Genomic DNA, 25,641 nt, shown 5'->3' on the forward strand with positions numbered 1-25,641 from the left:
ACCCTGATTACAAGGTAGCTAAAGTTAGAACTACTGCCGAGTCATCATATTATGGCTACATTGAGCACAGCTTCAATATTGGAAGAAATATTGTGCAGAACACAATTCTCACCATGCCGGTCGAGACACATGGCGGAGATAGATCCAAAATAACCTTGGATCTGCACATGGCCGAACTCAAACGATTCATGACCGATAATAACTATATGGTCATGATAACAGATAAAAATTTTGGAATAGCCGTCATTAGGAAAGACTGGTGCATAAAAAGATGTCTGTCACTGTTGTCCGACCCCGTTCAATATGCGGTTGTAAGTCAAAATGAGGCAAACAAGTATTTTTAGTGACAGGAGATATAGTGGCATACTATCCATCCATTCCAGTGAAGCGAGCTGAAGAGATTGTGTTGGAGATGTTCTTAGAACACTACTTCCACCGGACAGATCTCGATACTCGGTTGGACCAAACTCAAAGCTTACCGGCTTTTTGAACGGTGTCTGCAACTGGCCCATTCGGAATTATTAACACAATTTCAAGGAACAATTTACCGAGTGCTCAATTTGGAAGAATTGAATAAGCGTTGGTTGAACCGGCTTTTGATCCGGGATGACAATGATGCGGCAATAGACCCGCTTATAGTCCTGAAGAGCCAACTTAACCCCGTATGGAACTATTTTGATGCTAAAGAATTGCAGACAGGCATTGTTGGCTATTGGCGTGAATATTGTAGAAAGTTCATGGCTGGGGACGTACCGTCGCTAGGTTTCCTCATGTTCATGCACCGGCCCCGGTTGCAATGACCTGGTGGTGCATGACTCAGTGTTAGTCCGCCTCGGTGAAAACCATCCCCGTGCAGAGCAGGTTGAGGCCGGCGGGTTGGTGGCTTTGGCCGCTGATCCAATGGACTCCTTGTTTCTGCCTGTGGGCAGACCCCCCCAAGCGGTGTCTGAGCCCCCTGCACTGTCATCCTCTGACTGTTGGGTCATTGCGGATGTGCAGAAACTCAAATTTGCAAATGTTTCTTGTTGGCTCATGTCAAGGTTACTGATAATCTTTTTAAGCGAGTCAACAAATAGAAATGTGCCTTGCTTGATTGCAAAAAGCCAGAGCTTAGAGCACCGGTAGACTGGAGCACCTATCAGATTGAAGATCAGATAGTGGCGCCGTTCAAAAGCATGGAGATTGGCTGGGATTGAACTAAAAATAATATATCCCACATCCAGTATTATCTCCGTGCTCCCCGGTACTGACTTAGTAGCTATCTTTAGACGCAGAAAGCCCGTAGGAACAACCCCGTAAGGGAACAATACTTGTTCTGAATTGGGAGTAGATTCTAAACTCTATCCTTTAGACCATAACGTAAAGGATACTGAGAGGGACCTTCAAATAGTGTACGCGGAATTAACCCCAAATAAACCTATGATAAAATGTTTATGCATGTGCATATATGCTTGCAGGTACACAATATTTTTGATGTTCGAAGTTTTCACACTAAGATGAAGAAAACCCGCAGATAATCTGCTGCATTTGAAATGTTATATATTTGGACGGAGTTATGCGATCTCACGCTAACCTAACCATACATTATCACGCTGAGTCTATTGAATAATGACCTGATAAAGTCTGATTAGAGAACCTAACCAACTCTAAACCTCATCTAACCAACCAAATTGCGCAAAGGCTGACATAAGAACTCGGCCTATTATGGACCAAACCTTTAATGACCCTCTAGGGGGGCCCAACATTATTGGAAGAACTCTATAAATGCCTACACACTCTTGAAAGAATGGTGGCGATAGGCTGCCAAGTGACTGATAGAGTTGACTAGTTTATATAATGCAAACTTGCTATCCTCGCCCAACTTAGTAGGGCTAATTGGAATGTACCCCCGGCATTTGCTATGGGCTAAGTGTGAAATTGACCACATTGGTTGCACTTGCAATTAGAGCAAACCTTCTAACCCAAAAAGGGAAGGCAGGTGCTTGGCGATCAGGCATATGGTATTCATAGTTTCGGATATGGATTTTGATTTTAGTTCAGGGGCAAAGACAATACTGTCCCCCGGCAAATTAAGGACAAGCAAAATCAAGATACCCAAACAGTTATCTACCCCCGGCGCCTACATAAACCGGACCAGTAGATAAGATAAGACTTAGATCTAATCAGATGACCGCAGATCAAGAATGAGCATTAAAGCACGTCCAGCAAATAAGGCTGAGTACCAATACTTTAGCGCCCGGTAACCCCAGACCATGGCATGTGACCTAATAGGTGTGCGTTTATGGAATGTTTGAGAAGGAATAGCACGTGTTATAACGTGACCTTGAGATATATACGTGATTGGTCCACGCCTTATGGCGTGATCATGGCATCTTCTACTGCAGATGAGTCATTACTTACCTCCAGCCAATAGCATTAACAACACTTGATTGGTCATGTTCGGAGATAGGTCTTTAGAATTCTATAGTGAGCTTTCAGCTGTGTAATCAATTTACATCATTGCTGACAAAAGAAATGTATCTTTTCATTTAATCACTCACTCTAAAGAAATCCTACTAATCATACATTACAAAATGGTATTAATTGGCACTGAAGAGATGTACGTCAAAATTGGTGTAGGACTTTAACTTTTCAGAGTCCCCAATCTGACGATACCTCAACGCCTTAAGCCCAAACCAAGTATTTTTTTACTTTCCCCGTATTTTTCCAATCAAACATCCTATCAATATGTGGGCCATATCTTTTCTCTCTTTTCCTCCAATCTGGCCTAATGCAGAGATTCCATTTTTGAAATGATGAACACCATAACAAGCAGGAAGGGAGGAAATACACTGGTCAAGCTCCTTGAGATCCATAAGGTCCTTGCACCAGTCCATATGCTTAAAGACGCCTTGGTATAGTTGATGGAGAATGTCAGGGGAAATAGATAAATGAATGTCGCAATGAGGGAAGTTAAGCCAGAATGGCTTGTAAACACCACCGGAGACCTCTTTTTCCTTGCACCTCTCCTGAAATTGGTTGAAGGAGTTTGCATTGACTTTAGCATCATGAATGACTTCCTCAGTCCAGGTCTGTGTACATGGCTCCCCAGCAGTAGATTCTGAGAGCTCAGAAGCAGGTCTTTTGCATTTGGGACATGTGCCATACTTTGTACATGCCACAAGACATTATTCTGGATAATCTGCAATGTAGCAAGCCAAGATAGGATGGACTCTCCTTATAGCACCATCTCCCCCAGTGACATTAATTCCTTCGATACCAGCTCTCTTCAAAGGCTCTAGTATAATCTGCATCAACTCATGCAAAAGGTGCTAAACCCTTGAAGACTTCTCCTTTGCAGTAAGCTGAGATCCTGTGGCTTTGTTGATGGACAGGTATCTTATAAGTATGCAAGCATGTTGGCTTGGCTTACAACGTATAGCTCTGGGTATGTTGCCAAGTGTAAGATAAACAGGGTAGGCTGATTTAGAATTAGAGAATTGTGTAAGCTGGGTTTTTTCCGTAGCAATGATAACAGGGGCCAAGGCTGCCCCAGATGGTAGATGAGCCTATTCCAAAGATTCTGTAAGTCACTGTAAGTGGAAGATACAGAACCATGCTCACCTGAATAGCATGCCACCATTTTCCCGTCCACATTTCATGATAAATCCTTGATTCTTTCCTCGCATTGGTGAAAATCTTTTTCGGGCAATAGACTATATGTTTGGCATGTGCAGGGTTCCAAAAGAGAGTCCTGATGGCTGAAAGTACATTTCTATACTGGATAAGGTGTGTATCATTTAGAGTATCAGGAAAAGATATCATTGTTGATTTCTATTCAGCCCTAGATAGTATGCTGTAGTCAACAATCTTGTGTAATCCACGTATATTATGGTAAAAAAGCCCCAGCTTCTCCCTGATCTGGCAATGGTAAGATAGGACTCATGCAAACGCGACCACTATGTGGCGCTGTGATATTTGCGTGACGGTCAGGTGATCCGGGAGGATAAGTGTGCGCTAAGTACATTAAGCATGGGAGTAGGTACAATCTACGAAGAAAAATATTATTAGGGTATGACAAGCTGTAAACAAAATGCTATATGACTGTTTAAAAGGACTGAATGGATTAGTAAAGTGTATTAGTATGTCAAGAAGTCACTTCAGAGGCCTGCTGCTGCAAGTTCTCCCATGATACTCATGGGTAAAGTCCGGTGTCCTCAATATCTCTTGTTGGCCCACATTGCCTGCTTGCCGTCAAGACCTTTTCTATAAGTGTCCATAAAGTGCAGTGATCAAGTAGCAAACCTGCGTGAACGTAGATTAGAACAGCTGTAATTTACTATTCTTGTGACACCACAAATTTATGACTTACCGGCGCATTGTGCACAGTGGGACAGCATCAAGCGCAGCAATGACATTGCGCTCTAAATCGGCCTCAGAATTTGATGGTGGGAATTGACGGTAGGTGCATTTTGCGTGACCCCAGCATTGCTTGATAAAATTAAGCTCGCAGTGGAACTTGGGGAGAAATACAACCTGGAATCCTTGTGCCCTGCAAGTTACCTCAAGAAGGGACTCAACCTCTGCAAAATCAGGCTCGTTATAGAGCATACGGTGCAAGCAGCAATGCAGGGTGTCTTTGGGGCACTTGAAGCCTGGACATTCAGCACGAATCCCATCAATATCCTTGTACCCACACTCCTTAAGAAGGTCTACCATCCCTCAAAAGGCGCCTTCCTGTGGATCTCCTGGCGGGAAGTACAGTGACTGTGGTGAGCCGTCTGCAAGCCAAGCATCTGCCATTTGTACTTTCTCCTTCATGACCTTACCATTTGTTCTGTAGACCGGTTGCCCGCTTTTGTCAACAACATTCCTCTGAACACCAACAAATGGTCTCCCAGGTTTTGTTGGGTATTTTGACATCTTGCGGGCAGAAAGAGCGTTGTCTGCTTGTTTGAGGTAAGTGGGTGCGTTGTTGAAGACAAGGACATGAGTTTCAGTGGGATACCAATTTTCAAGAAGATCCATTGCTTGACATGCATGGCGGAGAACATCTTCATTCGAAAAATATCCCTGGAAATTCTTGCCGGCTTTGAATAATATGTGTGTGCATTGTTTGCTGTCGGGGGATGTCATCCAGCTGTAATCCGCAGAAATGAAGTCGGCAACCATGATTGATACACCTTCTCCTTTCTGGCACAGAACTGCCTTCTCGGTAAGGTGAACCTAATAAACCTTACAGCGGTCATTTGCGTAGAACATCGACTCATTGTGCCACCATACTACGACACTCTTGGCTGCCGGATTCCGCCAATCCCTTGCCTCCTCAATACCATCCTTCCAAGTCCTCATGTTTCATTCCAGTTCGGCAATTGTGGGCAAGAAGCGGGTCTGCCAGTACGTCACAACATCTTCACGTTCATGCCCATCAGTGTATTAACTGGATGGGGCTTTTGTCCAGCGGAAATCCATCATATGCATCCACCTGTGGGCAGTTGCCAGTGAGATTGATTTCTTGAGTCCATACTGTGATTTGATGTCCTCTATCCAGAAAGTGGACAATATCCTGTGCACTGATATATTTGCTGATTGTTTGAAGAGCCATCAGGAAAAACCTAGTTGCCTTTTATAGCTATCATAGCCTCTATAGTGCTATATAGGGAAAATAGTAGCTATAGTACGCCTAGACAAGTCCCTATTATATAGCTCTATATAGCAGCACTATTTTGAGCTGTTTGCTATGCCTGCTATAGTAGCACATTTGTGATATACATTGTTGCCTTTACTATGGCTGCTTTCATAGAATATAAGAGATATCATAATTCTGGATTCTTGTTTCAAATCAATCATACTAAATTTACTTTTACTATCGCATATAGCAAACTGTCAGACTTTATTCCTAATACTGTTGTATGACATACATAGAGTAAACTACTGTAATGAAGTGAACCCCCACAAACTAGAAAGTTCTCTCAACTTCCTGTTTAGTCTTAAGATACTTATTCACTATAGATGACATTCGATATTATTGTATAAATACACTTTGACAATACTCACAGAATTTCATGAATAACTTGATAAGTTTTCTTTATAGTTTATCAAGCCTTGATGGATAGTGTAAGCATCCAGTAAGTGATTATAAGTATAGGTATAGATATAAATGGAGGAACGTACTTTGGCTTGTTAACCTATTCACACCTATTCAGAAAAAGATAAGGTGGTCAAACACAATTTGGAGTAGTTGTAACATACCTTAGTGATAATTGAAGCAGTAGTGTATGCTGCTACTAACAGCTGATGATGTAGTGGTGGGATATGTTGGGTATTGATATGGCACTGGTGTTAGTGGCCACTGTGAATAAAGCAGAGCTAATTTCAGTGCCTTATAAGATAGTTATTAAAAAAAAACCATACCTAGAGCTAACAGTATACTTAACAAGTATGCTATTAGCTCAATTTTATTGCAACTTAAAAGGAAAGAAGGATGTGCAGGACTCTGAAGCGCAATGGTGTGCCATTGTGATGTGACATATAAAATCACACTAGTGCCATATATGTGTCAAGAGCTGACTCTGAAAAAAATGTGGCATTCAAATATAATCTAATCCTGAGAAGCGTGTGAAAATGGACAGTGACACTGTCCATTTTCACACACTCAATTATAGTGTTCAAAGTCAACTGCTGGAAAATTCACTTTGGTGCCACATATTCAAACTCCACTTGAATTCATCCTTGTGTGTCAAGCAAAACACTTCAACTTTGATGCAATATCAATAGTGTTCTCTAGTACCTGTACAATTGAATATTTTGGACATTTGTGATAGATTTTTAAAATAAAACCATTAGGCTAAATTACCTGCATACCAAACCATGGTATGAATAATAGGGGTGTTCTCATCAGCACCAGAAAAATGTCTCATAGAAATTAACAAGCTATTATAGCTTCTATAGCTGCTATAGCACATATAGCATCTATCATAGCAAAGCCTGGTTGCTGAAATGTATAGACAACATTTGGGACATATATAATAGACTTCCATTATATAAATAATCAGACTAACACACATGCCAAACCATTTAGTGAGTAATAATGGTGTTTTCATCACAATCAGAATGGAATTCCCAAAGATAGAAACAAGCTATTATAGCTGCTATAGCTACCATAACAGCTATGCTATTTATTATAGAAAAAACTTGATTATTATAGTAATACTATAGTTGCCATAGAAGCCATAGAAACATGCTTAGCTATATAGCAAAATGGTTTTTCCTGATGGATGTGCGTGAATTTCCTTTGCAAGCTCGCCTTTATCAAGCAAGGACACATACACATTCATCGGGAGGTCTTCCCGATCTGTAATGAACAACCTCGCCCATTTGTGGACATGTTTGGCAGTGTGCATGCTTGTTTGGAATGAGTGTGCCGTTTTCTCGGATGCTGCAGTTTAGGTTGTGGACTGTGACTTGTCCGTGTAAATCCACAGGCACATTTTGACCATCTGAAGCCGCTTTTGGAGGAGCTCATCTCCTTCAAAAGGATTGTGACCAATCCCGGATTTCCACTTTGGGTGCAAAATCTAAGTAGCATCTGCCAGTGCAGCCTTTGCATCAGAAGTTGTGGGTGGTGGTGTGAATGATTGTTTAAATTTGGTGTGTTTGTCATGGATGCCATCATTCCCATCATTCTCATCATCTGATTCTCCCTTGGAGTCTGCATTTGTTCCCTGCTCTCCTTTGAACAAAGCATCCTCATCATCCACTTTCTCCACTATAGGGGCCTATGGTTGATGCTGCTTCGGAGGAGATGGACTGACAGGAGGGAGGGATGGTGCATCCTTGTCTTTAACCTCTCGTACTGTGGGTGACCAGGCTTGTTGGGTCATCTGTACCACAGGCACAGCATTGGTGTTTCCACGCAGGTTTAAAGGCGCTATAGCCCCAGGTATGTGTGCCACACAGCATTGATGGTACCCCATTCTTCCCAGAAGATGAAGGGATGGGCCTGCTGTGTTCTCCCCATCATCAATAATGTCAGAATGTATGATTGGAATGAATGAAAAAAGATCCTCTTGCAACTCCTGTAGTACTTTGCCAATTGCCTCCTTGGTATGCTCATCATCTATTAACATGTCTAATCCACTAGCGTCTTCTCCATTATCTTCTTGTGACTGCGGGATAGCAAGTGATTGTAACTTTCCTTTGCAGTACCACAGGCTTTTTTTTTGCAGAGCCAAGATATGTGTTGACAGCATGAGCTGTTGCAAATGACCTTCCACATCCAGCAGGACACATATAGGGAGCATCTCTGTTAACCAATGTACAATGATGATATATCGGCAAGGACATAATAGAAGAAATGGAAGTCTCAATGATAATGGTGCTCCGAGTCACTGATAAAATGAATCTGTAATGGGTCTTGCTATTTGGTGCAATGCAGCAGTTATGGTCATAAGTTGTCCATTCATGTGCTAGTTAAAGTATAAAAAATACAAAGTATAAAACAACCACCAGTATAAAGAACACAATTCAACATAGAGCAACAAAATAAGGAATATAAGTGATAAAAAGCAATTTAAGAAGCATGGTGTTGGTGTTTGTGACAAGCAGAGGCTGGGAGGCTAGATCTGTAAGCAGTCAGAGCACTTTCTTTTCTCTTAAGAGCATTAAGTGCCCGAGTTGTCCCCATGACATCTGATGAAGTTGATTTGGAAGGTTTGACTGATGCAGAGTACCTGGGTATGCTCTCCCCACTACTCGTCCCTGCAATGTGCGTGACCACAAGCGGAGCATAGAATTTGAATCTATTATCACTTGAGCGCCAGAGATCCAAGTGAGGTATAAATCCCTCTGGCCTTGTCAATGGCTGTCTCAGGTGTGTCAATTTCTTCCTGCTAGTTTGTATAACATTGAGAGCATCATGAAAGATCTGCAAAATGGAGTCGTGGGTGGTGGGTGTCAACACCAGGAAGGGGGCGGGGCCAAGTTTGATGAACCTCTTGGGAATGAACATTGCAGAATCAAAAATTGTGCTATGCAACCATTCAAAGTAGGGGATCATAAATTCGAAGTAGGTTGAGATATGTCCGTCAAGGAAACTACGGAGGTTATCAGCCTTGCCAAATGTTGTGAATTTGTGATGCGCTGCATCTGCATGGGTGAACTTGGTGTTGAATTTAGGATTGAGCTCTCCATAAACACCTTGTCCTTGAATTGATAGTAACTCCAGTAGAATGCACATAGCTAAAATAATGTAGTAGAAGGACTCAAGATCATGATGTGCTGTGTGCTGAATGGGCTCTCCAGGTTGTGCATTCTGTATTTCTACAGCCATGAAGGGCTCTGTACCCTGAGCAAATAATGAGAATCGGTTAGTACAGGCGGTAGCTTCAAAAAAAAAACTTAGTGTGTGTTCAAGGACATGGTTTGCGTTATCCACAGCCCAACCCTGGCCTGCCAAGCGCTCAAAGGTCTTGTGAGCAGTACCTCTAGCAACGTCCATTTCCCACCCTGGAACATTATGGCCATGTATTGAAGTGCTGGAAAAGGAAGCTTGGGCCTGCTGGATTACACTTTGTTGCTGTGCCACCCTTTTCAGCATGGCATCCAACATCTTGGCCTTGCAATCATGGCGGGCAGGATCCTCCTCTTCAGAGGAAGCTTCAGATGACCCCTCATCAAATATGGCATCTTCTTTATCAAACTGAGATAGATCCCCAGTGAACTGAGAAAATTCCTCCTCCTTTATCTTTGGTATTGCAGCCGCAAACCCGGAGCGCCATACGCTCCCAAGTCCGCTTATGTAATATAATTTCTACGACACAGGCAATGTTTTGTACCTTCTCCTAATGTTTCTTGAGAATACATTGAACAAACATTGAACAAAATATCTTCATTCCAAGTATTATGTTGGGGGCAATTATCTCCTTTATAATCCGCCTCCTTTAGTACTGTCATAAACAGATGGTACTCGACAAGTTACAGATGAAGTTGTCACCCACTCGTGTTCTCAGCCCGTTTGGCCAACTAATATTACAAGTGAGCTGGATCAGACCATAGGAAACAAGTCCTTACCACTGCAGCTAAACTTAACTGCCTTGAAGCCGTGCTGGACTCTGTGGAGATGTGTTCGTTTACTTGCATTCCAACTCGAGAGTAACGGCCAGTAGAAGCGATAGGCTTAGTCAGGCCTTGAGGGGTACTGGGCTTCGTTGCCAACGGAGGTGGCGCAGGCTTAGGCTTATTACTAACAGGTAGGGCAGCCTTGTTACACAGAGACCTTGATGTTCTCGAATTCGTTGGAATGCTATCAGCTAGACCAGTAGAAACATTACCAACGGGTTTCCTCCAAGGTGCTGGTGCCCTATCTGAGGAAGAGAAGGGTGTGCTATCCGCCATTACAGAGCTAGACAGAATATTCGGTACGATGGGGGTAGAGCTTGAGGTAGATGGTGTGGATACAGGATAAAGCGGGACTCCCTTGGGAGTGGGAGGAATTTTGGACTTAGGCGACGCAACTTCAAGGTAATTATTGGGGGCCCAACCTTCTTGCTCGTCTTTCTTCACAAGCCACCACCCATTTACATCCTTCTCCAACAGCTCTACAATATCGTCCTTTTTCAAGGTCATTTCACCTTCCTGGCCTTGGAAGGCAAACTTCGCTTTGTACATTTTTACTTCAACTAAATTTTTCGACGGCGAAGGTAAACTGGGATTCGTCGGTGCTGAAGCAGGTTCATTGGCAGAGGCTGTGGTGGGGTTCGCCAGCAAATTTTGCGCGGCGAGCGAGAATTTTGGGACCGCTTTAGCCTTCTGTAAAGAACTGCCAATTAGGGAAGGCCAAGGCTAGATGTAAGTCACGAACATTAGAGGCTTCTCCAGCTTGTATCAACTTCCCACGGATTATAGGATGCACAATGCCAGGTTTCCGCATTGCAGGAGATCGGGACATGCTGCTGGGTGGTTCACCAGAGGCAACGTGGACGGAGTGACTCTTGTAAACGTCGTCTTTGGAAACAGCCTCGTCTTTGATGAATTTGATTTGTGCTTTTTTATCCTTCTTCTTAGAGTACTCGATACTACTTAGCATGAATTTTACCTCTTCCATAGAGCAATATTTTCAATACGTACGTAGCTCCAAGGGACATATTGATGCTTGCTTGCGAAAGCCGAAGTAGAGTGGCAGCAAGCTCAGTCTTGAAGTAACAATGGAATACAGGGTCTCCTTCCTCAGATGCATTGCAGTTTAATGCCTGAAGACTACATGAGCGATGGAGTGTGTGTGGATAACAAAACCTACCACCCAGTCATCTCGTAAAATAGACATAGATATAGCCTTGGTGGTAATAACTTGTATTTTCCGCTCGAGTGTGCACTGAGTGCGACCATCTTTCTGCCCCGCGGTAACAAAATATATGGTGGTTGGAACCTGTACAATGATGTCTGCGATTTCCATCACCCCCTTATTCTAAGAGGGACACTCACTACAATCAGAAACCGCGGACTAAGTTTGCTGGATCGTCCCAGTTTGGAAACGAGTAATTGAATCCTAGAACTGAAAGCTACATGCTCAACTGCTGCAAATTTTAGTTTATCAAGTAGACCACGGAGAAAATGAATGAACTACCTCCAAGTCCACAAGCCGAGCGTAGCTCCGCCCCCAAAAAACTTTGTCCATTGACGTCGAGATAATCGCCCATGAACCGACGATAACTGAGAAGACTAAAACGTCTTCGTTCCTTCCTCCCTGCTAGGATTTGATGTCCATAGTCTCGGAATTTTGCAAACTCTAGCCCTTCTTTGTTATTCTTCCAAAAGCGTTGGATACGACGTGCGCATTCATTTTTGTATCGCCAGTAATTACGCCATGCACGCTGTATGCGAGAAGCCATGTTATGCCAGTACCGGTCTCGCATAGTTTCCAAGGCAAACAGCTGCAAAACAGTCGTCAACAAACAGCTGAATGTATTAAAGCAAGCTTCACCGTCTCCGGATTTTTTATAAAAGCTTTTGTGACACCCATTTGCCATTCTTCCCTTGCAATGCTTGTATCTTTCAATATTTGTTCGCAACCAGATTTGGGATCACCTTTCCAAATATATTCCCCTGCGTACGACGTGGCAGGCGAAAGTAGATAAAATCTTTCTACCAATTTCTCGAATGCGTTGCGATAAGCGAAACCAGCTCGGCGAATGCGTATGTTCTCTTGAAGGCCTAGATACTTGATCTGGTGCAGCACAGCCTTTTGATCATATTCCGTATAACTGCGATTTTGGTTGGGCTTAATTGTACGTATATATGATGGCTGTGCCTTCATTAAGTTGTTGACGAGGGCACCCGCCGAAGACTACATATTTTATTAAATCAGTAATTGTACCATTAGACAAAATATCACTTACTTTGATTCTATCACCCGCTGTCGGAGGTCTCTTCTTGCTGTTAGGATCCGACCTATCAGGGAAGAGAGTCTGTAAAAACTGGTTTCTGCTACTGGCTATGAGATCCAGTATATCCTTGATCAGTGCATCCTTGTTCTTGTCGGTCATGCCTGCCACATTATACATCACGTCTCCTGCATAATGTCTGACTAGAAATTGTGCTCCACGTGCTTCGAAATGCGGGTTCGAAGACAAATTAGAAGTACGCTGTACGAAACTGCCGTCTGCGGCAGCAGGATCGGCATGGGCTGTTGCACAGGCATCATTTAGAGCTGCAAAGATTCCGGGTGGCCTACGTTCTTCAATAAGATCACACACGATCTTATTGTTGAAATATTTAATAGGGGTCCACTGAATCTGCTCCCTAATGTATTCTTCTTGTTCAGTTTTAAGCGTCAGCTCGATGAAAATCTGTTGAAGCTTTTCGTTCACATAGTTAATGCAAAGCTGTTCAAAAGAGTTGTCCTATAGACAAATAGTTTATAGTGAGTAATAGATCCATGTGCAGAAGTAACACTGACCTCAAATATTTCGAAACCAAATATGTCCTGAATAAAACCCACCGATGAGTTGCAAGATCATGTTATAGCTGAATTTACTAACGAGAATTCCAATAATTTGAGAAGTATTACCCCGTGCTTTCATGGATATATTGATTCTAGAGACAATCCACTCAAATAAATTGTTATAAATTGCTTTGGCCAAGGCATCTCGTCCTGCAGTAGCTTGTGCCGGGTTGAGAGGTACATCATAGGCAGAACCTCGACGACCACCTCGTTGCGTTTCCACAATCCTTGAGGTCATGACTTTCTCGACCATAGAAGAATCAACGGCCATGATGTAGCCGACAAAATCCGTGACGCCCGTATCAGCAATGGAAGAATTCCCATCTTCCATTTCTACAAATTGGATGTTCCCCAGCCACAAAATGATAGCAAGGATTCTAAAAATTTCGTTCTGTTCCTGTGCATTAAGGCCAATAACTTGCATGGCATGCTACAGATAAATCAGAAAAGAGTAAGCTGGTCAGAGGAATATACTCACGATAGTATGGCTGTAATCTTGAATATCATCCATATCCTGAACATCAAGACATCTGCTCAAGCTAGTGTATGCATATGATTCAGGGCCTTGTACTCCAAATTGATCTGCAGAAATCATCAGCAAACATTACATGAAAAAGCATGCGGAGACTCACCGCGCTGCTCGTCCGATGCTGCCTTAGTAAATTGGTAAAAGATATGGAAATTTCGCTCGTTTTCCACTTGACCTACAACACGGCTTTTTTCCAAGAGATAGTTGGTAATTTGGGCCCCAACAGGCTCACCGATATTGTTGAACATGATTTCTAGGTACTTGCCCTGATGCCATCATTTAGTGGTGCGCAAAAGGATTTAAATGTTACAAACATGACGACTGGAATTATTATTCCGCAGTGTCTTCGCACAACCAAAACTCTCTAGCAGAGGGTTGGTGGCTAGTACCATATCCTTGATTTGTTGTATACTATCATCCTGACCAACAGATGCAGCGGCGATATACTGCATGATGCGTTTCGCTGCTTCTGTCTTTCCGGCTCCAGATTCGCCTGATATAATGACACACTGATTCTCATGATAGGCATTCATGTTGTAGTACGCGGATTCCGCTATACTAAAAACATGGGGAGGAACCTCTAGTCGATTCTTGCTCTTGTATCTCTGTAGGATCTCTTCAGAATATATACCAAGGTCTAGGAACAGGCACCTGAGCTCAAAATCGTCATATAAAGGGCAATTTGTACCTCTGAATGGATTCACAGATATCAGGACACCACCAATATATGTATATATTTCTGCATTAATCCATCGTTTCTGAAGATTCTCGTTGATGCTCTCGTTGCTGATTGTTGTCAGAAGTGTCATATCGGAAACACCGACTTGTTTCTTCTTGAATCCATCCTTCCAATCCGCCTATCATAATGAAAATCAAGAAAATCTGAGTAGGCCATTGCATATTTGTACATACCTTCGTCACCCTTGTAGTACCGTCCGCCCGCTTAGCGGCTACACCTTTCGTTCCAGCCTTTTTAGACTTCGCCTATAACGACACTTTGCAGCCTTATTTTATTTCATCAGATAAAGCTACACACCATCTACGATTGTCAAACCCTTCTGCAGTTCAGCGGAATACCTCGAGGAATTTGGAAATTCTTAGATTCTAGTGATGAGGATTGAATATGGGTGGTGGCACAAGATGTGAGTAGTCTGGTCCAAACTCAGGGACCAGCGAATATCCTAGGGGCGGTGAGATCGATGAGATCTATGAGAAGTGGTGAGCCAGAAGGTTCCAAGCTCAGTTAACTTTCAGTAGCGATACGTTGATTGAGCGCCAAGCTGCACTGGCAAGCATCTCTCGGATGGAGCGGAGAATCAATATTTGCCGATCTGCCGAGTGTCCTTCACAATAACCTTGAGAAATTCCTGGCACCTGAGTCACACCGCTTATCTAACATATTAGTAAGAAAGCTGTAAATTAGGCTCTTTACTAACACATCACGTCCCAAAATGTTATCCAAAACTGCAAACAAAACACATAGTTTTACATTGACATTTCAATCGTCTGAAATTTAAAATTTCGCTCGGGCCCAAAGTTGTATTTGTAGTATATTTTACTGAACATTTAACTCTTTCAAAAGGCATATATATATGTGTAATTCATTCGTTGAAAAATAGACACCTATTGTTACAAATTTCACTCAAGATTTGAGTGAGTCCCAAAATTTACTGTGTAAAGTGCACAAAAAGTCGGTGTGAATATGATATTTTATCCGCCACGTCTAAAAGTTCTAAATATGAAATTCCGGTTCTCATTTTGGTAGCACCTGTAATATGACATTTTGAGTGCTATCAAAAGGCATTGCCCACTCATTGCCGACTCATCAGCCCCTGGTCGCCCCTCCATCAGGAAAAATCCTTTTGCTATGTAGCGCTATATAGCCACCACATGTACATATGGATGCTTTCATAGCAACCATAGCCCTATAAATGCGATTATAGCCTTATACAAATATTGTTATAGTAATTATAGCCCTATCAATGCATTTATAGCCTTTATAGCACAAGATTTAGCTAAAAACAAAACAATAATATTCATATTATGAATTTACCATAATGTCTGATAAGCGTATTTACTACTAAAATTGTTGAGATAAAACTTTGTACAAACATCCAAAACATTACTGTGAGTCCAATTAAGTGGACAATTATCTCTATTTCCCCCAAAGACTGGAATCAAATGACAAACCTGTCTAATTGCAGAAAGGGGTATAATATCACCAGGCAGGTAGCCAGAAGCATTAGGCCCAGGTTTGGTGACAGAGTACATCATATGGTTTTCTTCAGCTGTTGGCCTTAGCCAAATGATCTTTGGGCCAGTTAGAAGGGGCAATATGTGTGCCATATAAAGTTGTAGGTAACTTGAAGATCACTCTGAGACATCCAATTCTTGTGCCTGGTACAACTTTTAAACAGATAGTAGATAGAGCTTTATATTATAGAACTTACCTGTCAAACTTGTTGATTCACAGTCATTGGAGTTCATCACTATAATAGTATCAAACTTAGGATGCTCTCCACCAACACTTGAGGGTTTTGCCTTTACAGCATCCATTTGGTTATCAAACAAGTCCACATCATTTCCAAGAGTCTCAAGGGAGAATTTGAATGAGTGGAAAATATCAAGGTTTTGAAATGGAAGAGGATAAGATCTTGTTTGTGCTCTGGAATGGGGCTGCTGTAATTTTGAATTAAGATAGATTTTGAGTACATCCTCAAAGCCTGGGCAGGAGTGCTTCTCCATGATAGATACATCAGGAAAAACCCTTTTGCTATATAGTGCTTTATAGCCATCACCTATATATATATAAACGCATTCATAGAAACTATAGTACTATCAGTGCAATCATAGCTCTTATAGCTCTTATAGCACAGTGTTACGATAACACAATTTCCGGACTTTCCCTTTACTTTTATTCTCCGCTTTAAACTTTAGCTTTCCACACATGGTGCCATGCGGCACTTCCCCTTTCTCGCACCGTGTTGCCTTTCTTCTTATTTTGGACACAACTCTCTCACACAGTGGAGCTGGCCATGCGGGCTAGGCCTCATGACATCATCAGCCACTGTCTCTATCAACTGTATAGTACACATGTACAAACAAACCTGTAGTAGTATATATACCCCAATAGATCCAGGAGACTCCTCAGCGAGTCCTCCTTGATAAAATTGGATAATGACCAGACCAGGGATTGAACCTGGAACCTTCTGGATACATGCCAGCTGCTCTACCAATTGAGCTATATGGCCAAGGTTATACAATGTAGGACCTTAAACATGACATGCAACCACGGACGTCTTACACAGAATAGCTGCTGCATACTGGGCTGGCTTACAAATCAGAGGTATTATCCTATGGAGTATTGGTATGTCAGAGTATATTCTAACACTCCTGTTGTATACCAACTAACTCACTGTGTTTTAAGGGGTAACCACTCCCTCTTCATCTTCTCTATAGTGTGTTCCTGTGTGCGCCGGAGTAACTAACTCTTGGTTGTTACACACAGTAGTAGGCAAATTTTTAACCAAGGGGAGAAGTATCTATAATTCCCTCAAACTCTGGATTAATCTAATAAACTTGTTCAATAATAGAAAGAGGCCAAAAGTGTTTGGAGTAAAGTATATTATTATAGGCAAGATACTAAATGCTCTTATAGCCTATAGCAGCCTACATAGCTCCTATAGCTGTAAAGGTCATAGTTGTAATATAGTTCAAGGTGCTTAAAAGGGCTAATAAATCATCCAGTATTAATTAATTATGTAGCCTGTATTAGTGAAATAGTAGTTTGTATTCCTGATACTCACAAAATAAGAATAATGATTTATCCAAATATAAGTAGTGACAATGAGTAAAAAAATAATCTAAGTCCATAAAAAGTCAATATATAACACCTGTATAATACATTTTATAAGCTTTCATGGTGTAGTGGATAAATGTGATGTGTGGCTATAGGTTGCTTAGTCACCCAAGAGCTGACTAGCAGGTTGAGAGTTCAAATCATGTCTGTGTTGATTTTTTTAATCAGCCACACAACAATTTCCAACATCTATAAGAGCATTTATAGAGCTATATGAGGAGGCTCTATATATGGCAGAGGTTCTATAATAGGTTTGACTACTATAACTGCTTTATGAGTACTTATAGTGCTATAGAGCTCTATATAGCTACCTCCATTTTTCCTGATGTGTAAGTGATTGTTGGGATTTGCTTGGATTCTTTGCAATAATGATATGACAATCCTGAGACTTGGCACAAAGGAAAACATCTTCATCGTCTTTTTCCATGCTCATTTTAAGATAACTCTCAAAAGCAAATAATTTGAGGAGCTTTATTCCTCTTATGGGAGGCCCTCCATCCATCTTTAGCAAAGTCTATATGAAATCTTTCAAACATCTCCGTATTGTAGTTGTTGGTGGTGCCAAACCATGTGATAAACTCCTAGTAGTGTAAGAGGGAATGAAATTTAGGTACGTTGAAATGGTCCTTGACTCCCAGACAAATAAGGATATCTTTGTGTTGGTGAAAAATATTGAGGGATTGGGCAAGGTAGCCCAAGGTGGTATCATCATGCATTGGGTATTGTGCTATCTGAATAAAGTCTAAAAGTGATCAATAGGTGATGGTAGCATGACATGGAAGTTTGCCAATAAGGCATCCCAATAGCATCTTTGCCATATCTTTCCGTTCCTTCCCCCCTATTTGACCAAGAGCAGAAAAGCCATTCTTGAAATAACAAACACCAAAGCAGGGAGGAAGTGCTCTGATGCGTGCATCAAGTTTCTTAGGATCTAGTAGTTGCTGGAACCAATGCACCATGTGCTTGTAAACACCCTGGTATAACTGGTAGAGGACATCAGGAGTGATTGCAATATAGATGTTACAGTGAGGAAACCCAGTCCAAAAAGGCTTGTAGACTCCAGATCCTAGTTGCTCCTTGCACCTCTCTTAAAACTAATGGAATGAATGTGTATCTTCCTTAGCCTTGTTCATTACTGACTCTGTCCATTGATCAGTACGTGGCTTTCCTGCAGTAGAGGCTGAAAGCTCTTCTGGAGGTCGTTTGCATTTGGGGCAGATACCATATTTTGAGCACGTCACCAGACACTGCTCTGGATAATCGGCCACATAGCAGGCTAGCATAGGGTATACTCTTCTCACTGCTCCATCTCCTCCTACCACCTCTATTGTGTGGCCCTCTGATGTTGTGATAGGACAATCCCAGTCTCTCTTTGACCTGAAACAATAGCCGCTTCAAGGAGATCTAGTAAGTGAATAGAATACAGACATACCCCTGGAATAGCTAACAAATGGTCAAATGATTTGTGACCTATTCCATCCTGGATTGCCCAACAGGCAACTCGCCAGTCTGTTTCTGATGCAAATAGAAAGAACCTAGTATCCTGTGGTCCAGAGGCAACTGGGAAATTATTATCCATATCCACATCCCTATAGCTGTCTACAGCCCCTTTTTCCCCTTCAAACTCTTTTCTCCATCTCTCATGCAAGGTATGGTCCATACATATTATCTGTCGTGCTGTAGGGTGGAGAATTTTTACACGCTCATCATCATTATCATTCAGGGAAATGGCATTTGGATAATTAGAAGGACCCACTGCCTCCCCTGGCTCCAGATCCTCCTGTTCAGGTTGCCTGAGTGGGATGAATGCAAATAGACCTTCTTCAATATCTTCCACAGCATCTCCATTGTATTCCTTCTGGAATGGATGTGGAGGGCCATAGTGGTTATCTAAATTCTCTTCCACCAGCAATCCTTGCCTCGCCAAGTTGCCATCCTGCTGGGTTAGGATCTCTCTTGATTTGCCCTTGCAGTACCAAGCACAGCTTCTTGCAGAGCCAATGTGCGTATTGGGGCACGGGTACTGAAAAAATATTTGCCACACAATGATGGGCATACATGAGGAGCATCACAGTTAATAAGTATTGCGTTAGGTTGGAGATGAGGAACGATGAATACTACAGAGAACCCAATTTTACAGACATCAAACAAGGTCACATTACAAATAGTATAAGGGCAATCAGAAGCAGAAAATGAAGACAAGGCATTGTAACAGCGTTTGAGAGATTGGAGAGTAACAGCTTGCAGACAATTGGAGGCCTTGACTGCCTGAGGAGAGGATGCAAAGGAAGTAATCAACTTAGAATACCTTGCCATACTTCCACTGGTCCCCTTTGCGCCTGAAATGTAGCTCAACATCAAAGGGGCCTGGAATGCAAATTGCTTGTTATCAGACCTCCAAAGATCCAGATGATGGACAAACCCTGACGGCGTGCTAAAAGGCCTCCTCAGATCCTTCCACCTTTCATTGCGTTGAATTTCCTCTAGAGCTTCCCCGAGGATATTGAGAACATTGTCATGGAAGGCATGCAACAGTACAAAGAATGACGGCGGACCTGCCTCTACAAAGCTCTTTGAGAGGAGCAATGTGGACCCAAACAGAACCTTGCAGAGGCACTTGAAGTAAGGGATCATAAAGGCGAAGTATTCAGATACATTGTTTTCAAGAAACAAGCTGAGACCGTTGACTCTGCCAAAGGTCTGATACTTGTGGAAAGCAGTGTCAGAGCGGGTAAACATTGAAGTGAACTCGGAATTTAGCCATTTCTTGATGTCATCCTTTCTTTAGCATCTGCATCCATCATCTCATACGGCTTTACCATCAAGACATACATGGCCAGCAATACATAATAGAATGACTCCAGGTCGTGATGGGCAGTGTGTCAAATCCAGTCACCAGGCTGTATATTTTGCACTTCTGCTTCCATAAAAGGCTCTGTCCCCTGTAAAATGAATACATAAAACAAAATAATTGAATGATGGCTGATATAAACACTTACTGTATGCTCAAGAACATGATTTCCATTACCAACCTGCCAGCCCTCCTTACTCAACTGTTGTATAACCTCATCAAGAGTACCCTCTGCAACATCCAATGTCCACTCAGGTTGATTATGACGTAAAAATGAATCTGATGAATAGATACTCTGGTCAGAGCGGATTATTTCTTTTTTGTGGTTAAGGGAGTTTCTGATTGAGTCATCCCAGTGTAAAACTTTCACAGGAACTTGGCCTGAAACAGAGGTCACCATTGCCATCTTGTGACCTAGTTAATGTTAGTATAGACAAATAAATAGTGGGTATGGTACTTGCTTTTGATGAGATCAATGATTACGACAAGGAGCTCCTCTAGGAAATTTAAATCTGTTATAATTGCACCAGCAGGTGTAGTTGTTGAACAAATGTGAACACACAGCTGGTAAGGGTGGTGTGGATAAGCCAAAACTTGGGCCCTCTCCATGTCTTTCAGGGATAATGTGGAGCCAAGGGCATCACAAATATTGGATGCGGAATTATACTCTAGACTTTGGCTTGATTGATCATGCTGGGCCCATCATTTTGAGCTGCAAACTTTCTCTTCACAAATGAGATGTGGGACTCCCTTTACTCCCTTTGCCTCAAGCAGGCGAATAATTGTACCCTCAGTAAGACAGCAGCGAGTATTATGCCAAGTATCCTTTACTCTCAGATTGACACCTTTTAACTACAATGTCCATGGGTTGTCTGATCTCCTCAATGAAGGTATTTGTGCTCACCTAACTACAGTTCCACGCCCATGGATGCTGTCAGAAATGAACAGAATACAGTGAAACTTCAATTCACCCAAAGTGCTGACACAAACATAATTGGGGTTAGCCCCAGTATTGTTGTCCAAACACGTAGAGCAAAGTAAAGGAAGAACCCCATATAGAAAGATGCTATAAGAGGCTATAGCCAACTATAAGAGTACTATAAGAGCACATTGTTTCTGAATAGATGTTGGGGTTTCTATTGCAGCTATGATCACTATAACAACTATATTTGCAACTATAGTACTATTAGAGTCTATATAGCCAAAGTGTTTTTCCTGATGAGGGGATAAAACATGTCACTGGAGGATATATGAGTACAAGATCTGGGCCGCACCTTCCACCAGCATCACCAACTGCTTGGACAGCATACGCAGAAGTCCACCATCTGGACCTCTTGAAGGTGCTGGAATCCACAAGCTGATCAACTTTGTGAACCAGATAGTTGAGAAAATCTGCAACCTAGCCTTCTAAGCCAGGGCTCCATGGCTTAGTCAAATCCAGGCAGGAAATTGCAGCAGTCTACTTCCCTGACTCAGACAAGTAAAGCTCTTCCTGTCAAAGGCATTTAAAGGCAGTGAACAAGGGGTTTTCTTGAGGGAGAGCACCCAGCATAGATGGGAAGAGCTCAGATAGGGGAAATAGGATGTGGAGCATGTCTTCAATGGCGCAGTAACTTTTCAAGGGAGCTGCCCTTGCCTTGATAAGGAGGTCCATAAAGGTGTGATAATATTGCTTAGGTCTTTTAAATAGGAAAGTGTTGAACTGGAACAGGGATAAGTGAGAGAGAAATCAAGAAAATAATAGGATGGTCGTACTTTGGGTTTGGTCGGTGGGGTACTGTGGTGGAGCATGCATAGGAATGACCTCATGCATCTGGTGGAAATACCCAATGGTATCCAAGACTTACCTGAAGGCCTGGTCAATATTCAGAGCAATTTATCAACATTTCTATTGTACCCATCAATTCTGTCTGCATTGCCAGGTGAGCTTTCAAGTTTGATTTCTGATCTGGCTATCCTCAGTCAAAACTATATATTTGTCAGCTCTATCTAAATCCAAGTTATTGTTGGGTGAAACCTCACTAGGTATATTTACATTTCTCTTTCCACTTCCTCTTTCGAGAGCCAACAGCACCATCCAATACTATGCATCACTGGTACTACCCATTTTCATCTGGATTGCCACTAGGTTAGTCCATGTTTTATTCTGACTGTACTACAACTAATTTAATAACCTACCTAAAGAGCAATCAGCACTACCAAACATTCCTCCTTGGTTGGACGGGTCTCATGTTTCTACCGACACTGATATGTTCAAGATTCTGGTTCCGAATCAATCATACTACCCAATACCAGCATTCCAAAAAAAAAACCATTGTGGCTTCCAAACAAAGCAATCAAGGGAAATCTAGAGCAACAAGACAACAAGCTCAACACTTCAGTCACCCCTCTGGGACATACCTCTTAGCTTCATATATTTCTATATACCTTTATACCTAAAAGGCCATAATTATTAAGAACAAAGCTTGAAGGAAGTGTCTAGCCACTTGCTGAGAGCAATCAGGGACTGGAACTAGAGTCCAATGTGAGTAACTATATTATTAGAGAGTATGACAGGTATACAGTACCTAGAGTCCAATGTGAGTAACTAGAGAATAGGAAGCATTGGACTCTGCAATACTGTCCGAAGTTTTGTAAACAAAGGTAAACAAAGCAGCCACAAAGGCGAAATAATAGAGAACACAATCAATAGTGAATGATAGAAGAATAGATAGAGAAAAGAATGAAAATATATAGGTAGCACAAAGGTGCAGAATCACCAAAACTAACAATAATATGCCGGTCTTCCCTGGTATGTCCCCAGGGACAACCACTCTATGGTCCCAGGGACAATAATTCTCTTATGCCTGGAACAGCTGCTCTGTTATCCTTGGTGTCTTCTTCTACGGTTATAGGGTGCTAAATGTTTGGTCTTTGTTGAGAGAGAAATTGTAGTTCTTTGTACACAATCCAGATTTTTAAAAGGTTGGAAGGTGAAATTACATCAAATTAGTCAGGGTGCACTAAATTATTGTGTATAAAGCAGTTTGATGAGCTTTAGAGAGTTAGGTGATTGTCCTTTATGTGTGTTTCATTTTCAGATATTATTTATAGGTGTAGCCTTTGTACCAAATGTGTAAAACCCAATCACATCTCTAATGAGGCAAGATTGAGATTTTAATCTGTGACAAGTATAGTAAAGAGTGCACTGTGCACTAATTAGGGAGTGATTTTGCCAAATTGAAAAATTCTTGGATTGAAATAATATATTCATGCATCCTGTGCCACAGCATCAGCTATATGGTCTGATGACACCTAAAAAGGTATCCTAATTTACATGGGACATCCTTCAGATATTGCACTTTTAATGCTTTTGGAGAGTATCACACACATGTAACAATCTAATGGAATAAGATATGGGGCACTTTGGAAGATGAAAATATCCATGTGGTTCATCCTGGGGACAGTTCAGGAAGTCCCAGATTAATAGGATCATCTCCAGGTATTGCACCTGGGAACATTGGATTATACATTGGATTATACATTGGGATATTAACTGGAAATATAGGGATATAAGGATATCTGTTAGGATGATATTTGAGAAGATGTCAATATCTCTTCAGAAGTGCCAGGCCTATAGGGATATCCATTAGGATTGTACTTGGAATGTATAGGGACATCCTCAGGGATAACACCTGGGAAGATGGGGATGTCCCATGGGAAATCCCAGGGGTGTGGGGACATCCCTTGGGATATTGCTGAGGATAACACTTGGGACATTACTGGGGATAACATTCAAGAAAATAGGAATTATTGTTTCTGAATATAAGTTTGTACGTGAAAAGTGTGACTGGATCACTTCAGTTACCCCTCTGGAACATACCTCTTAGCTTCATATATTTCTATATACCTATATACCTAAGAGGTCATAATATGCTGGTGTATTGATATCTGTGAGGATAACACTTGGGAAGATGACAATATCTCTTCAGAAGTCCCAGACCTATAGGGGCATTCCTTGGGATAATACTTGGGAAGATGGGAATATCACATTTGAAACCCCAGACATATGGGGACATCCATTGGGATAACACTTGGGAAGATGGGGATGTCCCAGGTATTTTGGGGAAGATGGGGACACCCCTTGTACCAACATTTGGGGAAAGTGGATATTCTATGGGAAATCCCAGACATGTAGGGACATCATTGGGGATAACATTTGGGGAGATGGGTGACAAAAACGGATAAACCCAGTCTCTGCCAAAGCAGCCATTGTTCTCCTAGGAGTCATTATACTGTAGCAAGTAGCACCTCTGACTATAAGTAGTAGGGGGTTTAGTATAGAAATACCTCAGTTGTTTCTATAGCCTCTCGGGCAGCGGCTGAGTTTCACTTAGTTTTATTAGGTTATGAGCCCCCCTGGTGCGCAAAAGCTACGCAGGAAATAATTCTTATTTGAAATGGCAACCTCGGAACCATGACCACAGCACACGATACATCTGCATGTCCAGTTCTCACTGGACCCAACAATTTTCAGATATGGAAACTCCGGATCATCTCAAAACTACGTCGGGAAAAAGTTCTCCGGGTTGTTACTGGAGAGGAGCTTAAGCCCTCACCAGGAAAACCTACCTCCTCGGAGGACCCTGAAATCACCTGGATACTTAAGGATAAGAAGGCACATGGAATCATCCAGGACCACATCTCTGATGCCCTCCTAATGAGGACTGGAGACCTCACCAGCTCCAAGGAGTTATTTGATAAACTTGTCTCACTGCATCAAACATCCAACATTGCCTCGGCCTTCTATTCATTCCAGCAACTCACCAAATTGTCCTGGGATGGGACATCACCTATCCAGGACCACATTGTGAAAATCCGGACAATTGATTCACACCTCTCCAGAATGAAACTAGGAGTTGATACCAAACTCATGGCTTTCGCTCTTCTCCAATCTCTCCCATGCACTCCTGAATGGCAAATATTTCAGTCATTGGTAATCAACACAATTGAAGAAAATAAACTTACCTTTGATGCAGTTGAGATCCGGGTTACTGCAGAAGTTGCACGACAGTCAGGAAAGGCCCCTGGAGGTTCCAAATCAGCACTCAAATCCGAGGAGAAGTGGTGTGACTTCCACAAAGCTAAATCACACAACACCTCGGAGTGTCAAACACTTCAGTCAGCTGGAAAAGGTCAAAGGAAGAAGGGAAAGGAAAGACACAAGGATAAAAGAAAAGAGAAGGAAAAGGCAAATACGGCGGAGCAATCATCTGGATCTGACTCCGAGGAGGAACAGAGTCATATTGCATTGGAACATGTACATATTTCCAATAAGACCAAAACAACAATCATCATTGACTCATTTGGGAGAAGAAAACTTCACTCCACTGTACACAGAATTCCTCCGGAGCGATGGGGGAGGAGAATATACTGGCAATCCA

General features: G+C 42.0%; 6 protein-coding genes across 6 annotated transcripts; 1 reads left to right on the plus strand and 5 right to left on the minus strand.

Moving 5' to 3' along the window:
• Positions 1–113: 113 nt before the first annotated feature.
• SERLADRAFT_431668 (uncharacterized protein) lies at positions 114–1,196 on the plus strand (the record flags this gene model as incomplete). The annotated part of the gene is made up of 4 exons (XM_007312020.1): positions 114–311; positions 423–704; positions 763–1,017; positions 1,077–1,196. 4 exons carry the CDS (start codon positions 114–116, stop codon positions 1,194–1,196), a joined length of 855 nt encoding a protein of 284 aa, XP_007312082.1.
• Positions 1,197–2,687: 1,491 nt separating this feature from the next.
• Positions 2,688–2,966, minus strand: SERLADRAFT_344456 (uncharacterized protein; the record flags this gene model as incomplete). Its single annotated transcript, XM_007312021.1, has 1 exon — positions 2,688–2,966. A coding segment is annotated over one exon (279 nt), but the record flags the coding sequence as incomplete, so codon positions are not given.
• A 1,735-nt stretch (positions 2,967–4,701) lies between these two features.
• On the minus strand, positions 4,702–5,151 carry SERLADRAFT_431669 (uncharacterized protein; the record flags this gene model as incomplete). Its single annotated transcript, XM_007312022.1, has 1 exon — positions 4,702–5,151. One exon carries the CDS (start codon positions 5,149–5,151, stop codon positions 4,702–4,704), a length of 450 nt encoding a protein of 149 aa, XP_007312084.1.
• Positions 5,152–7,440: 2,289 nt separating this feature from the next.
• Positions 7,441–8,022, minus strand: SERLADRAFT_454514 (uncharacterized protein; the record flags this gene model as incomplete). Its single annotated transcript, XM_007312023.1, has 2 exons — positions 7,441–7,624; positions 7,684–8,022. One exon carries the CDS (start codon positions 7,953–7,955, stop codon positions 7,758–7,760), a length of 198 nt encoding a protein of 65 aa, XP_007312085.1.
• Positions 8,023–10,008: 1,986 nt separating this feature from the next.
• SERLADRAFT_364413 (uncharacterized protein) lies at positions 10,009–14,317 on the minus strand (the record flags this gene model as incomplete). Its single annotated transcript, XM_007312024.1, is given in 14 exon segments — positions 10,009–10,821; positions 10,841–11,054; positions 11,107–11,228; positions 11,276–11,404; positions 11,461–11,552; positions 11,603–11,909; positions 11,960–12,322; positions 12,375–12,878; positions 12,935–12,961; positions 13,017–13,409; positions 13,458–13,561; positions 13,612–13,774; positions 13,823–14,145; positions 14,197–14,317. 14 exon segments carry the CDS (start codon positions 14,315–14,317, stop codon positions 10,009–10,011), a joined length of 3,675 nt encoding a protein of 1,224 aa, XP_007312086.1.
• Positions 14,318–18,119: 3,802 nt separating this feature from the next.
• SERLADRAFT_404484 (uncharacterized protein) lies at positions 18,120–20,624 on the minus strand (the record flags this gene model as incomplete). Its single annotated transcript, XM_007312025.1, has 6 exons — positions 18,120–18,350; positions 18,504–18,744; positions 18,903–19,390; positions 19,676–19,706; positions 19,790–20,073; positions 20,367–20,624. The coding sequence occupies 6 exons, from the start codon at positions 20,622–20,624 to the stop codon at positions 18,120–18,122; spliced, it is 1,533 nt and encodes a 510-aa protein (XP_007312087.1).
• Between the last annotated feature and the right edge of the window lie 5,017 nt (positions 20,625–25,641).

Source organism: Serpula lacrymans (assembly GCF_000218685.1).
Source record: "Serpula lacrymans var. lacrymans S7.9 unplaced genomic scaffold SERLAscaffold_1, whole genome shotgun sequence".
NCBI classification, from domain to species: Eukaryota; Fungi; Basidiomycota; class Agaricomycetes; order Boletales; family Serpulaceae; genus Serpula; species Serpula lacrymans.